The sequence below is a fragment of the Pundamilia nyererei genome, unplaced genomic scaffold (genome assembly GCF_000239375.1).
Source record: "Pundamilia nyererei isolate P.nyererei 1_Seehausen unplaced genomic scaffold, PunNye1.0 scaffold00007, whole genome shotgun sequence".
NCBI classification, from domain to species: Eukaryota; Metazoa; Chordata; class Actinopteri; order Cichliformes; family Cichlidae; genus Pundamilia; species Pundamilia nyererei.
Window position 1 is genome coordinate 4,302,355 of NW_005187408.1, and position 16,203 is coordinate 4,318,557.

Here is a 16,203-nt window from a genome sequence, read left to right on the forward strand (position 1 = left end):
CCACGCGAGCGCTTTTCTTGTGATCAGTGAAGAAAATCTTTATTAAAAAAAAACCCCAAACGTGAGCCGGTGTCGTGTTTCACGCGCCTCGTAACTGACTGTTAAACTGTGCCGTGATTGTCTGAAAGCAAAACAAAGTTATGTTGATTCTGTAACCTTTTTAAAATTATTTCATAAAATCTGAGTTCACAGCAGACAGGCGGTGGAGGACCAGGGTCGTTATTTTTTTCGGTGGGGAGGGCTGTTTAAAAGTGCCTGTGGATTGTGATGGGAGTTTGTTGCGACTGGGCAGGACTAGGATAAACTGATGAATGGAGCGTAACTAACTCGATGAATGGAGCGTAACTAACTCGATGCTAATCACCCATTTAGAGATGGTTTAACCACTCACACCGTTTTTCATAAAAGCATATTAAAAACATTAATGGTGTTGTTATCCATGTGGAATTCAGCATTTTTAATTCCAACACTTAAGTTTAGCTGCATTAAGGGGGATATATATATGAGGAAAAAGAAACATAACACTGTTTACTAATAATTGTAGGCAACAGTAAAAAAATAAACAATAACTTTAATACTCATTATACAACTCTGACTGACTGAGGTGGCATTATTCTTTTTGCTTCGCTCTTGGCTAGCGCTCCTTAATCACCGTGTCTTTATGGTGACCGGAAGTTTATTGGCTGGCTGGCCAGAGCGTGAGTCTGCCTCAGAGGGTCTGACTGGAGGGTTGAGGCAGAGAGCCGCTGGCCTCGTAGTCCAAGGTGATGGGCAGAGCTGACTGAGGCAGCACCACCCTGACACTCTGTGTGCTAGTCTGTGTGGTGGGGATGGTGGTGGTGGGAGGGCTCCCTGTGGTGCCAGCTTGGACCTTAGGCCTCAGAGTCTGCGAGACAAAAGGGAGAAAGCCTTGGGCGTGGAAAATATCATCCTCTTCTTCAGGGTCCAGGTTATGACTAAGACTCTGCGGGCTGATGGTCTTTCGGTGACCGGGGCCGAGTTCTAGCTGGGCTCGCAGGCTGTTGTGAGTAAGCAAGAGATCATCGTGTCGCGTTTCGAGTTCTGTCAGCCCATTCCCGCTAAACGTTTCGCCTTCAATCTCCTCAAGCAGCTGCGCCCACGTATCGCTGTGGAGGACATCCCTGCCTCTACTCAGACCTGGTGATGATATCACTGCTGATTTTGACATAACGGACGTCTCAGGTCCGCTTACAAGCCTCTCGGGAAGGTCGTTGACAGCAGGCTCCAGTTTCTGTTCCAATGTGGGCCTGGGTGTGGGTCGTGCCGATGGTATTTTGCTGGGGATGGGGGTGGTGAGGCGAGTCTCTGTGACTAAGCCCGGCCAGACGTCACTGGCAGAAGCCAGCTCTTCTCCACTGCCCACTTCAAGCCCTCCACCCCCGGCCCCGGAGCCCAGCTCTGGCAGGATGGAGTCGTCAAGCTTATGGGTTTGGTTGTTAAAAACGTGTCGCAGTGCAAACATTTTATCTACATCCTTCTGGAAGTTGTCCCAATTCTCTGGGCTGGGGCTGTAGTCAGGCCTACATTCATACAGGCTTTCGTTTATGCTATACAAATCCTCCAGTCCCTGCCAGTTCACCTCCTCATCTGTCAAGTTGGGTAGCTTAACCTTGTTGTCCTTCCCATATTGGCTGCGTGCTGTCAAAGAAAGAGAGAGACTGTGAGGAGCAGAAAAATACGGGGAGCTCTTTTCAGGTTCACTCAGTCGGCATGCAGTCACGCTCAGCTCCCAACTCTCACCAAAGCAGCCAACGTATAGGAGTCAGAGGCCTCAAGCAACACACACACGCTTCAGAAGTAGCATTAGAAAAACACAGTATTCACCCTGAGCTCAAGCCATGAGTAGTGCAAACACATGCTGGCTTTTTGCTAATTCAGAATAAATAAAAAAACAGTCTGAGGAAAAACAAAAATATTCAATGATCCATTATAATATACTAACAAGTAATATGTAATGATATAGTTAATGAAGGGCCTGGGCTCAACTGAAATGCAAAGTCAGGCAACCTGGAATAAAAGAATGTAATGGCAGAGGAAACAAAAAGATGGTCAACAAACAAAAGATGAAACTCATGAAGCAAAGTAAGAGAAAGTGCTCGGTAATTCCCAGCAAAAATGAGAAAGGAATTCAAAATGCTACGAAGAAACAAAAGTAGCAGCAAAAGCCAAAATCAAGAGTTTGTCTCAGTTTGATAAGTGCAAGAAAAGAAGCGTCAGAGCCGCTTTTGGTCGACCGTCCTCGTGGAATCGGCTCTCTTCAGGACTATTTGCAGCTAGGAAAATGGAGATTGTCTGACATCGGGTTTTTAGGGACTCACAGGAAGGAGAGGCTTGTTCTCCTCTTTGACCATTTTCGATGCTGCTGCCGCCTGGTAAGCAGGTGCCAGAAACAGAGGTCAAAAGTGCAGAGGTCAGTGCCTGGACAGAGAGGTCACGGCAACTCAAGTGTCCATTCTACTGCTAGCTAATGGCCATGAGTAGATATGAAGAGCTATTCTGAATGTCGCGTTACACCGGGACAAAATGGAATGACTGTGGCTGGCATGGCATGAAATGTCGAGTGTTAAAGGAATAGTTTCAAGTTTTGGGCAACTTTATTTTTTGCTTAAGTAAGATGAGGAGATGGATACTCCTCTAAGGTCTGTCTGTCTGTTTTTACCCTTTGCTTTTGTGAGGATCAAACAAACGAGACATATATTGAGTTGATGAGAGGAGATTCCTGGAAGTCTCTTTCTATTCTTCATGCCTGGCAGGTACACACCATTCAGGGCTGTATATAAGCTTATCTCCCAAAAATGTCAAACTATTCCTTTAATGTCAGGTAGTGATGCATTATGGGGATGATGCGGTATCATGCATTGTCATTTACATGCACTTGATGCTTGGCCTCAAGTAAAGAAATATCCATTATTATTATGATTATTCTATTTAAACAGCCATGCTATCCTATAAAAAGATACTAAAATGATCAATATTTTAACATAAGAAACTGATAGAAATGTTTCATCTTGAGCATTGCTGTGAAAACATGTGGCAGAGAGCATCTTAGCTGCTGCAAATCGACAATCCACAGCGAGCAAATATAAAGACAGACTGTGTGCGCAGGATGAAACAAACAAAGAAAATATCTGTTATGCTTTGTTAGCGCATTCCCAGCATGCAGCCACAGATGAAGCGTCGGCACTCCGTGTATGACGGATTAATGGGAATGAGGCAGTTGGGCCCATGCAGGTGTTAAAGGGAGGAGAAAAAAAAAATAAGCCACTGAAGAGAAACAAAAACTTGGAGAATACCTGTGTGGCTCAAAGCTTCCTCCATCTTTACCTCCTGATAAAAATAAAAGCAGTCGATTGTTAATGTTTTGATTCAAGGAGGTGTGGGAGGGAAACAAACAGATCATTCACACTGAAGACGTCTTCATGCACCGCTCCTATATGCTATGGAGAAACGCAATCATTGGATGATTAGGAGGAGGAGGAGGAGGAGGAGGAGGAGACAATGGAGGAAAAAGTCTGAAAGGTCTTATGACTGGGCTGGGTTTAGAGATGAGGAGATTCAGAGTTAAGTGGTCTGATCAGGCGCTCACTTTACAGGTTATCCCCTTCAAAAGCAAAAAGGATACGAGGTTATCCAGTCAGGTGATTGCTGAGGGTTAAGTCACACATCACAAATAGATTCTGCTGGACCCATTTCACCCCACAGTTAAAATTTTAATAATCTAATTTTCCAACTAAAACATCACTTGATTGAACCACAACAGTAATTTCATTGGTTCACAGAGCTGGCACCGTAACTGAGAAAGGGCAGCCAGTGCAAGTAAGAGATTTTCGGCTGTTTTGTGACATGTGCTGGCACGGATTTGACAAGACCAGCATGCCAGCGCTGAAACACAATCAGGTTTCTCAGAGCAGCTTTGGCCGCTCCAGTGCTCCACTCTCCAGCTGGTAATTACAGACATGAAAGTTTTATCCTCAGGACATAAACAACGCAGCCAGTTCATGCCACACACAAACGCTGTATAGCTCAGACTTTACAGGCTTAGGTCATACTGACATTACTTATTAACCGCCTCCATCACTGGGATGTCTTCTTTTAATGATCCTTGGACCAACTGGCGGTGATAAAAATAAATAAATAAATATACTGTGGCTGCCTATAGCACCGATGCGTGACAGGCTCGAATAAAACGACAGCCTCAATTGCTGTGATGACAGAGTCCTCCAAATAATAACCCTAACACTCGGTGACTCACAAAGGGGAAGATTGGCCACGATGCACAACTGTAACCTGGCCCTGTAATTTTTCTTTTTTTTTTTGATAAATTCAGAATATATTCCAGTAGAGTGGGAGATCCTGAGCTGAAAGACAAGTCACAGTGCACGTGTAGGTGTGTGGGTATGTGAGAAGAAAACACAGGAAACAAAGGGAATGCATATCTCAGTGATGATTACTTGACCTCCACCTGAAATTTGAGCAAACTGAGTGGATCGTCCCCAAACACATGCACCATGCAGATATGTACAAACACACACAAGACCGAGACTGAGACAGATTCAAACCACAGAAGACTGGAACACAAATATTATCACATCGTCCCTCGGATTGTGAGTTATATTAACGATACCACTTGTTACACGCTTCAGTCAGTCTGTTTCTTCTATGTGTAGAATCTGTTTCTGTCTTTATTGGCATCACAACCACCACTAAACCCAGTTCTTCACTCAAACGGGGAACAAACAGACTGAAAGGAGATTCTTTTATTTTAATTACTCTTTTTTTTACCTGTATCCAAGCCTTTAGGGCGAGGGTTACACTGCTTGTATCCTTGACAACTCCTCATCTCCATGAGCTGGGCATGGAGTGTGTTCAGCACCTCTCGATCCACTGCATATACTGCGTTGGTAAGCTGCCAACACAACACAACACACACAGACACTTGTTTTATTGTCATGATGTTATATCTTCTTGTTATATTCCCATGTAAATACCTGCAAAATTACTAACAGCACCTGTTCTTTAATAGAAGAGTTTTATAACGCAGGAGCCAATGAAAATTGTTTAAGAGTGACAAAGCAGACAAACGCAGTGAGAGAGAGCACAGCTGACTGATTGTAGACAGATGTTCACCCACCTGGTAGGGGTCACTGTTGAGGTCAAAGTACTCCAGGAAGCCGGTGGAGAATTCGCAGAAGAGCGTGTTGTGGGTCTCGTTGATTGTTCGCAGGCACCAGTACGTGTTGTTGTTGGAGCTGGTGCACGCACAGAATGCCCCCACTGCGAAATAAATGACACAGCTGCTGCCGTCAGTCCTAATCCTGACCATTATTTCAGGCGAAAACGTGAAACTCATTAAATGAATGGAAATTTTACGAATGTTTGACAACCAGATCTACATCATGTTAAACGCTGATCAAACAATCATTATCTCGCTGATGTTTGGAGACTGAAGCTAATAAACGCACGTGTCCAGAAGGGAGCCGTCTGCCAGTGGTCATTGTTATGCGTGAAGCAAGTGAGGCCTGGAAGGCTGCAGTCGTCGCCATTCCTCTGGCGCTTCTTCTCCTTCCTTTCCTTCTTTCTCCTGCGGATCTCGTTGTACAACTGGGCCTTCCCGTCTATGTCCCGCGCAGCCTCTCTGTCAGACAGAAACGTGAGAGAGGATTACAAAGGCGTGACGCAAACATGACATCAGCCCCTACCCTCCCTGGTGCAAGTAACCGCAGTAATTGGGGGGATACAAAGGGGACTTCCAGAAGGCCTCACTGATGCCAGGCTATGACAGCCTGTTTACTTTCATGTTTGAGGCCTTACTACAGTATTTCCAATTTTCTCTGGAATGACATTCTAGCCACTGTCCCCTCTTCCTCCAGCCCGAACACACGGCAGGCACTGCGAGAAACAGCTGCTTTACATAAGCATAATCGGTTCCCAGTGTTTCCTGGTGCGAGCCGATCACTGTGTTTGAGGGACTAACTGATTTCCCTCTCTGCTGGATCATTCTGTCTTTCCATGCAACTCAATCACTTCCAGACACACAATGACAACATCTGCTTTGTCATTTAAAGTCTATTGAGGGACCATTTATAGATGGCATGCCTTCTTTAGAAACCTGTGTGTATTTTAGGATCGCATACATCATTAACACACCAAAGTAAACGTACATGATAGAGTGTTTCAACTGTGATCTACAAAGCAACCGAAAATGAAGATGAGCTTTAGTGATGGATTCGTGCAGGGACCACCATGCAGATGTACGGTTAAAGAGCATTACAGCACACACCATTTGCACATTTTCAATCAGTTGCAGATTTCATGGTCAGTGTTAACTGAAAGATAAAATGCTGAAACTAAACAGGGCAAACTCAGAATTAAAAGGGGAAGAGAAACTCACTTAAACGGATGGAGTTGATCATTCCTGCTCTTCAATCTCTCTGCCTTGTTTCTGTGTCCTTTGCTATAATAGCTGTTTTTTATGAACAGAAAAGGGACCGTGGAAGAAAAGTTGTTTTTTTGTTTTGTTTTTTGTTGTTGTTTATTTTATAATCCATGTAATCCAGCAGGGTTTGGAATAAGGCCTAAAACAAGCTTTAAAATCAACTTTTCCAACAATACTGGAGATATAAATGCATTTTTAAAAGTGAAATTATAAGTGACTGACCTCTTCTTTCCACAGTCACAATCATCTGGCCGTGTCCTCTTCAGATGACCTCTTACTTCTCGCAGTTTTTTCATTTTTTCTTGAAGTGCTTCAATCTAGAAATACATAAGCAATACAACCAATGACCTTTGATAAAAACAAATATCCAGAAAACTGTCCAAGAGCCTCATATTGAACCTCATACACTCACCTCCTGGTCCACATAGCTCTTATGATCCTTCCACGCTCTGGGGGACTGGTAGATTTCTCTCTCGCAGTGGACGCTGTCGTTCACGAGGATGTAACACCTAAAAAAGATGCAAAAACACCCCCTGCTGTATTCTACTTTATTGACGCAGAGAAATGTAAGTGAGAGGGGAAATTTGATTGCTTACTTGTGGGTAACTTTCACAGAGTTCAGGTATCCGACTGCATTTGTATCATCTGCCAGCATTTCCTCTGAACCGTCGTCAGACCCCAACTCATATTCTGGTTCCTCTGGGTTGTAGTGACGCTTGGAGATGACACGAGGACGGACAGCTGACTGATCATCTGCCTGAAGGTCAATATCATATATTTGACCTTCAAACTCCACAGACAGAGACCTGGCAGGTCGAGTGTGGACGAAGCGTGGGCGATAACCTATTATAAAGAAAAAAGGATGCTATGTATTTCTTTTTACTCTCATTTCCACCTCATTTCAACATTGCAATGAAGTAAAAGCCAGCATCCTAATACACCAACTGATTTTTGGTAGGATATCCTATCTGGATCTTTAAGGCTTATTACATGTTCATACCATTGTTGTACTATTTCCAAGACACATCAGAGGCCATCAGACCATTTGATAACAAAGCCCCAACAGCCCACGCATGCACAAAGGCACGTCCAGAGCATACATTCCAGGACCTGTTGAACAATGTTTGCTTTTTCCATGCATGGGTCTCACTAGAGCATAAAAAATCCATTGCCGGGAATAAAAACTTGAGGCTTTAAAGATTTCTCTTTCTAGTACTGAGAGACAGACATTAATGGGACTTTTTAAGAAAACAAAAGCTCTTGTTTTTGAAGTGAAATAATCTGACACACATGTATATGCATTTTGCCATGGTTTCAATTAAATCACTGTCCGTCTATATTACAAGAAGAAAGAGCAGGTTTGGGTATACTCACGGCGGCTTGTTGAGGAAGGAAACTGTCGGTGGGAGCGGCGTTCGGTCTTGGATCGTTTATACTGTGCGTCTCCACAGTCGCAGGCCCTCTCCCTTTTGTCGTAACTGTCACGGGGCTTTAGGCTGCGGGCTCTCTTCCTGGAGCCTTCTTTGGAACCACCTTTACACTTCTGTATCCTCCACTTCCCTGTGATCTCCTCAACGCAGTGCCATTTCTGCAGAAAGAATTACTTTTGGTAGCACAATAGGCTTGCAAAAAAAAAAATAAACCAAAGTTTCCTTGCAACAGCAATGAACACATCTTATTTCTTTTTGGGTATGGCTAATTAGTGCCTTAGATGTTAATGATATGACAGCACAATTTGAGATTTCACAACTAAACCTTTAAGAAAATGAGCACATGCTTCTAACAGACATATCAGAGCCTGTGGGAACGAACGGCATCCAAAAGCAGCGAGAAAGATCAACCAAAACTAAAACATGAGGCGAATTGGGTCTGTCTGGTTTCTGGAAAACAAAGCGGAGAGCCATATCGTTTTCACATTGGGTATGTCCATACTATGTGCGTCACTGGGGTAATTGTGTAAATACATGTCCATACAATCGCAGACATCCCCCGCGCCATTTCCCAACATGAATTCACGCTGGGAAAAGAAAGTTTTGAAGCTAATTGCTGTGAGTAGTGCCGCTTGTTGGGTCTCGAGTAAACGAAAGAGACACATCAGTAAAGTTTGGTATAGATGATGAGGGCTGAGTGTGGGAACGAGGGTCCAAACAAAGGGCTATAAGTCAGATCGGGTTCCTTTTGGAAGAGCTTACAGACCAAACAGGGCTGTTATATCAGCATCAGACAAGACGTGAGAGCGAGAGAGAGAGATGTATTGTCACTGGAGGACGAGAACAATCTCCATCTTTCTTTCTCCTTCTCCCTCGCCCTCCTGCGAGTGCTTTAAAGGTATAAGAGTATCACTGCAGCAGCAGAAAAGCAGAATAATATAATATAGAATTTCAGGATATCATCCTGAGACCGATCCATGTTGAGATTTTCCACTGTGCATAATAACAAAATAAGATAACTGTAATCAAATTTGTTAGCATGGATAAAAAGGAGAGATAAAGCATTTGTTTGCTTTGAGCAAGAAACATTTTACTGGCCTCCAGGTTGCTTATATGAAGGTATAGTTAAACCATTAATAAGAAGCTACTTGCAATCAGTGTTGGTCAAGTTACTTGAAAAAAGTAATCAGTAACTAATTACTTCCCCCCAAAAGTAATCCTTTATTTTACTGATTACTTATTTTCAAAAGTAATTAATGACTTAGTTACTTAGTTACCTTTTAAAAACATGATTTACTACCTGAATAGGTGATAAAGCGATAGATCTTTCAGCCCAATTCTACTTTTTCTGCGTAATCCATCATAGAAAATGTAATCAAATGGAAAAGTCTCTTTTTAAAACTTGTTTTAATCTTTTAACTTTATGCATCAAGCAAACATTAAATTATATGCATCATTCTCTGACTGGAAGAAATTTGTTTAACATTTAAACCTATTTTCTGCACATTCCAGCACATAAAATAAAATATTTTTTTGTGTTTACACTCAGTCTTTCAAATAAATGCAAGTGAAACACAGCAGAAAATAAATAAAATCAAAGACTCAGCGGTCCTGTTGCTCTATTTTCACCTGTATAGTAGGCGGATGTTTTCCCTGGTGCAGGTGTGCCGCAGCGGTCAGTGGAAGAATCCGCGAGTTTGTCTGTGAATTTCCCTGGTAGCGCACTCGGTGCTTGCACGGAAGTTTAGGGGTTTTTTCACTGTAAAAAGAAGTTTTCTTCCCACAGCGGACGCTAATGTTTTTGTCACTTTTTACAGAATCAAACTCAAAGTAAGGTCAGTACTTCCACGCTTTAAACGCTGCACGCTCACACTCTCTCCTGCACTCGATATATTATCCGTTGTTGATCTGCACACAGCTGTACGTCATTGTCATGAGACACTCTCGCAAAAAATAAAAAATAAAAAATCACGGTTTTAGTAACGCAGTAACGCAGCGTGCTTACGGGAAAGTAACAGTAATCTAATTACCTTTTTTGCAATAGTAATCCTTACTTTACTCGTTACTTGAAAAAAGATAAAATACGTTACTTGTAACATATTACTGCCCATCTCTGCTTGCAATCACTTCAACACACTAGATGTACTTATGAGCACATATGATGAGCTTTCACTTGCATTATATGATGCAGTATACACCTCTGATGCCTATTGCTCCTGTTAATAACTCATTGTTATACACACTGTGAGGTGTTCGTTATGATGGATCTGGACTGCATTAGCCAAACCCTTATAAATCTCTGATTGAATACTACAGGACATTTGTAATAATTTGTCTTATTCTGGCCTGTCTGTTCCGGGGCCACAACCTCTACTATTTGGCTGTTGGTCTGCCAGAAAATTCATGGGCATAGATCAAAGGGATGTACCAATTAGCGCACCACAAAACGGTGTAAAGCGGTCCAATTATAAACCAGTTGTGGCTTTATAGAACAGTTCAAAAGGCAGCTAAGAGGTCACTTCAAAATAATTGCATCGGCTTTCTTTAGTGGATATATCAGGGCACTCATATGGTCAAAAGGTTGCAGAAAAAAGAAATGCGCTTGTGTGCAAATGGGTGTTTCTCCTTTACCTGTCCGGGCTGTTCACACGGTGTCTGGAATTCAGCCTGCTGGCAAGTCTCTCTGACCTTCTTGTACTTGGGGAGACTGTTGCTGTGTTGAGTACTCGCTGAGTCGTCCTTTTTTCTCAGGATCTTCCTACACGACAAAACAAGGAAAGCAAAATCATATCAAATGGTGAGTGACGTCAAATGGCGTCAAATTCAACTGCCCTGTCCCCTTTTCCTTTACAACCACCACCACAAACACTGGCTAAGTCTCTGCTACGGCCATGCCAACACCACTGTCCTTCCTCTTCCATTATACCTCGACTAGCCACAGCAGTCACAGACAGAACGAAGATGCCAGTGAGGCACAGAACAGCCTGTCCCCTTACACAGGAGGGCCACTGCAGTGTTTAATTTTTTGTTGCCGTCTTCTTTGGCTGGAACCAGCCAATGTTCACACGCTAGCTTGGCTGACGTATCTTGCCTTCAGCCAAGAGTGATTAAAGAGCAAACAGTTGTTAAAGACCCTCCCTGATTGCTGCATTACGTAGATGGAGTTTTAAACAACGCAGTCAGTCCCAGCTGTCATTCAGCATTTCACAGGCTCAGATGTAGTACTGTAAGGTCATGTGAGGTTATTAAATCAGACAACATATCACATGACTGGTGCAGGAACTGCAGATAAAACTTCGACTACTGTATTTGTGTCAATAGAGTCAAGTTAATGGAGGCTAATCTTATCACTTAAAGAAAAGTGGACCTGTGGACGTCATTTAAAAAAAGTTTAGAGTTTAACTGAGAAACAGATTTAAAAGTCAGCAGGCTGCTGGCTGACATGAGCAGCAGCAAAGCTAACAAAAGCTTCTTTTATTCTCTTGAATACGTGTGAGAAATGATAGCGGTGATGTAGCAGTAACAGCAGCTGTAAAGAAGAATGTGACACTGTAATCTATAATATTTTTCATTTAAATTTTTCTCCTTTTACACAGTTAGACTGTGCTGCCAGCACAATCTGCCTTCAGCCAGCGATTGTTCTCTTGCCTTTCGTTTTCATACGAGTGCCCTCATGGCTTTCTTTTCTTGTTTCTTCAACCTATGTTTTTTTTAACCCTCGGGCAACTGTATATCATAAAGTCGAGCTTGACGGGATTATTTCTCTCCTCAGTTGTCATGTTTCTGTCAGTGTACCTCTGGCGTTAGCACAGCGAAGTATGTTCATTGAACAAAAGTGGACTGACAGCTTGGAGGTATCATTTTCTGCGACATATATCTTGTGGCAGAGGAGGTTAAATAAAGAACTGACAGGGTTTGTGAAAGGACACACACTGGATGGAATCAGAAAACAGCCTTGGGGAAATAGTCAAGTGTATTCTGCAGTGTGGCTCCTGCATTCCACACTGGGAAAGCTGGTGACATGTCCTGTGAGTGGATTGAGTGTGAGGCTTCCAGCTATTCCTCAGGTAACATCATCCTGAGCTTGGCTAGCCTTTGTTTATTTTGCGTATGTCTAGTCCTCCCATGTTACTGAAATGTATCTTCCTCCTGTCTCCATCGATGCAAGCTAAGTCAAGTTTAGGACTATGATCTAGGATTGTGTACTTAATATATGCAAGCCCCCCTCCCCTCCGAGGAGACAAAGACTCGATAGCTTTTCTTTTCTTTTTTTTCCCCCCTAAATGACCTGGTTACATGTGTCAGCGCCCCTTGCGTGAACTGTCATAATTTTCCAGGAATTTTAGCTTCGCCAAACAACTTACAACACTTTCAATTGGTTACACCATCACTGCCGTCCAAGCCGAATGTGGTCAGGAAATGTCTGTCAGATAACAAATAACCGGGAAAAGCAGATGCGTTGCTCGAAAAGGGAACACGCACCGAGCCCTGCACATTTCGGGTTCATTTAAATGTTTTCATCAGGTTTATGTGACACACGGTGACACGGATGTGTTTGTGGTGTGGAAAGGGAATAAAGAAAGCCGGTTTACCCTCGCTCCACAAGGAATGTGTCTCTCCAGACTTTGGGTTTCCGGTTTGGTTTGAATCTGGGAAAACAAAACATACAAAGTTTATAAGCTTCATATGGCCTATGCACTCACTATCAGCTACAGCACGGTGGGAACAAAGCTAGTCAGAATTATGGAAGTTGATCACAGCAAGAACAGGACCTTGCGGGCGTAATGCTCTTTTAGTATTAAAGGGATTGTGCTAAGTTTTTCTGTAAAAACATTTTCGTGCAGATTTATTATAAATAGTGCAAGGCACAATAATCTTGCATTCCTTTTATACACGGTTAGTACAGTGGGTTTGCTGGAGACAAAAAATGATTCAGTTTGCAAACAAATTCTACAGGAAACCTCATAAAGAAGAAACTCAGTGTTTCCCAGCCAAAGTCCCACAGCCAAGGAAAATCTGCCAAATTGCCCCAAACCCACTCTGCCCAGCTGGAGCAAAAGCCATCATTTTGGCTATGGAAATTTGCATTTGCTCAATAGAAGTCAATAGAAAGAGTTGTTGCACATATGCACGCTGTGGAATTACATGTACATAGTATCCATTACAGCATGGCATAATGGATCCACACAAACCTGTTGCCAGTCCGTTCCTGTTCCAGCAATTTAAGGATGGGCTTTCCATCCATGTCTGGAGGGATCTCCAGTCCAGCAATGTGGAGAAATGTGGGAGCCAGGTCAATGTTTAGCACCAGATGAGGGTTTCTGGAACAGTACAAGCGTGAAAGACGTTAAGTGATAAAACTGATGGATTGAAATATCAGAAGTTTACTCAAAGAAGACAACAAGAGTGCAGCAAAGACTTACTGAATGTTTTTATAGTAACAGAAAAAATGTGCGTAGTTACTTACACTGCCCCAGGCTCCACATTCGGTCCTCTCATGAAAAACGGTACACGGATATCAAAATCATAAGGCATTGACTTGCCCTTGACCAACCCGAACTGACCAATGTGGTATCCGTGGTCTGCTGTATAAATGATGTAAGTGTTGTCCAGTTCGCCAGTTTCCTCCAACATGTCATAAATCTGTGTGAAAAAAAGCATCAGTAAAATGATCCATGGTAGATTACTCAATTATTTACAGTAACTACATATCCATTAATAATTACTCATACCTTCTGCACTGAATCATCCACAGACATAAGCGTCTGTAGCCTTTTCCGATGCAGGAAGTTGGTGAACTCCATGTGGATCGGTTTCATGGGGCCTGTGTACTGCATGATCCAATGTTTGTCCATATTGGGGGCATAGTTGTAGCTCGGGGTGCTGAAAGGGCAAAAGGAAAGGAGAAAGGAGACGGGTATGTTAAAAAAAAATGCATTATTTGGGTTTCATTGTGTTGCCGTTTAACTCGCGTAGAAGTCCGAAAAACATTTTGGACGTGTCCACATCAGAGCGCCTAACAGCCAAACATTTAAGATGCCAAAAACACCTGTCTGCTACTTTTCACAAACCTCTGCTCAGCAGCAGGTGTCACAGTTGTCCACTGTGCTTGACAAGCATCAATAGCCGCTCAGTTTGCTGGGGGAAAATGTCTTAATACTTTGCACCCAGCACCTTGACTGTTTTTCCACACCTCTCTCAGACCAGATCTCTCCTCCTCACACAGACACAAGTCTCCTCGCTTCACTACACTCCTGGCAAAGACAAGTCATTTGAGGGTTGGCACATGCTTAAGAAAATAATAGGTCCAAAAGTCGGGTTTGCAACAACTTCTGGTCTAAAAAAGCAAAGAAGTCATGCTCATTTGAAATTGGGGAATTACAAGACTGGACAAAGGCAAGACAGAGAGAAAAGTGCTTGCGTTTGTCGAGTTTGTGTTCAGCTGAAGGAAAGTGTTCCCCTGCTTGCAGTAAAGGGAAGCGGAACATCTGATGTTGTGCAAATCTTCTGCAGTTGAAAGCAAAATAGCACACAAATTATATACACTAAGTATATATAATGTACGTAGAAACCCACAGAATCTCAGTAGCAGTGAAGTTGTGTCCCTTCAGCTTTAAGTAATCCACTTTATAAATGAGCAGCTTCTACCCCTGAATAAACAGCCCAAGCCTCAAAATCTGCGTACTTAATGAAGACTTGCTTTGGGAGCTACTTTGCCCTCAGTGACTGAGCTGCCTTCTGTCCTCGTCTCCTCAGGACTGCTTTGTGAGAAGGGTGAACTCTTCACCCACTTAGCAGGCGGTCTAATAAGACCCACAAAGGGACCTGTTTCTGGGCAATGGGCCACCAAGGTATGGGGGCGCTGAGCACCAGGGAACCAGGAATGTAGATGTCAGTGGAAAGACGCCAGTCCGTAGCAGAGGTCACACCTGCATACTGTTGCATATAGTGCAGGTCTACCTTATTGTCTACATTATCCTCGGCTTACAGGAGCACTCCATGCACCCTAAAATGCCTCCTAACCTTAAAACGTTAGGAGGCACGCTTGAAGATGAGAGAGTTTCCATAAAGCAAGTTTTTAATCTATGGCCAGAATAGCATCTATCACTCCCTGCAGGGAAAGACATGCCATTGACAAACCGCACCAAATCTACAGTGTTTAAAATAGGTCGGGAACATAGTTCGCATCTGAGAGAGAGAGTAAAAGCACCTGAGGAATGTTAATGACATTAACATCAAACCATCCCCAGCTATTGGTGCTGTCAAAAGCACAGACGCTTGTTTTGATTTATGAAGCGGCTCCTCCTTAACTGCCACGCGGTCTCTTTCCATCTCTGTGCATAACACACTAGCTGTAGATGGCATCTACTACAAAGTCATCTTTCCATAATCCAATTTAAAATGGAACAGTGTCAAGAATATCCCCATCTATAAAAAGACATTTTTGAACATCGGAAAAAAAGTGTTCCCATAACTGTTATGAAAGTTTATAGTCAAACAAACACCCAACCATGCCAACCACCTGGGCTCTCCTTAGTAATCTCACCACTTAATCTACACAAACACACACACAATAACTGGGGCAACCCCTTTAGTCACTCGTGGGCCCCAGCTCCACCCCCTTCACCCGGAGACTCAAGCTAAAAATAAATTAATAATGTCACAAAGGGTGTTCCAGAGCGCACAATGCATTCCTCTGGTCCTAGGAGCTCCAGGGCGAAACTGCTGATTGATATGGATGGGGTCAGGAAGTCCTTTGCGAATTGCACAGGCGGGGAGGAAGGGGTAAGCAGAGCGAGCTGGAAAGAGAGAAGGAGATGACACTGGGAAACAAGGAGGGAGAGGTAAACAGAGTGATAGAAACAGAGATATACAGATAGAGAGACAGAGGGGTAGTATAAATAGATGACAAAGTTAAGTGTGACAGAAAGTGAGAGGCAGGAACACTAAAACCTCTGGGAAACATAAAGAAAAGGGAGTATTGAGTCTTCAAGTCCAAATCTAATTCTCTAAAACACCATGCCTCCACACATTGAGCCGTGCAGTGAGGCAGTAGGGCTTGGTGCCAGTGAAACAACCCAAAGTACTGCAGCTTAACTCAATGAGAGCTGCTGGAGGCCGGTGTGGGTTTGGCATAGAGCACAGTGCTACGTTAAAAAACCATTCCCGATCTTCCCTATGGTATGTGCCTCAGCTACTCTTGGATGATAAATCATTTTGATTTCACGCTTGCCAAGTCGTCGCCCCCAGCGGCTTCAGAGCAACCTGTCATCTCGTGGGGATTGGGGTGCATACTTACTGTAATAATGTTAGGCA

At 43.2% G+C, this 16,203-nt stretch overlaps 1 protein-coding gene across 3 annotated transcripts in view; it reads right to left on the reverse strand.

The window, feature by feature from the left end:
• Positions 1–330: 330 nt before the first annotated feature.
• The window catches only part of sulf1 (sulfatase 1), a 33,883-nt gene continuing 18,010 nt past the window's right edge, over positions 331–16,203 (reverse strand). Inside the window, exons 6-20 of one of the 3 annotated variants that reach the window (XM_013915672.1) lie at positions 13,620–13,770; positions 13,355–13,530; positions 13,080–13,208; positions 12,480–12,536; positions 10,519–10,645; positions 7,832–8,045; positions 7,054–7,300; positions 6,870–6,966; positions 6,680–6,774; positions 6,413–6,484; positions 5,484–5,656; positions 5,153–5,295; positions 4,804–4,927; positions 3,315–3,348; positions 1,568–1,659 (exon numbers count right to left, since the gene is read on the reverse strand). In XM_013915672.1, the coding sequence (XP_013771126.1) occupies positions 1,626–1,659; positions 3,315–3,348; positions 4,804–4,927; positions 5,153–5,295; positions 5,484–5,656; positions 6,413–6,484; positions 6,680–6,774; positions 6,870–6,966; positions 7,054–7,300; positions 7,832–8,045; positions 10,519–10,645; positions 12,480–12,536; positions 13,080–13,208; positions 13,355–13,530; positions 13,620–13,770 (1,873 nt within the window). In that variant the 3' untranslated portion in view covers positions 1,568–1,625. Of the gene's footprint in view, positions 1,660–3,314; positions 3,349–4,803; positions 4,928–5,152; positions 5,296–5,483; positions 5,657–6,412; positions 6,485–6,679; positions 6,775–6,869; positions 6,967–7,053; positions 7,301–7,831; positions 8,046–10,518; positions 10,646–12,479; positions 12,537–13,079; positions 13,209–13,354; positions 13,531–13,619; positions 13,771–16,203 lie in introns of all 3 variants that reach the window. The other 2 variants (XM_013915667.1, XM_013915668.1) reach the window with 2 other exon arrangements.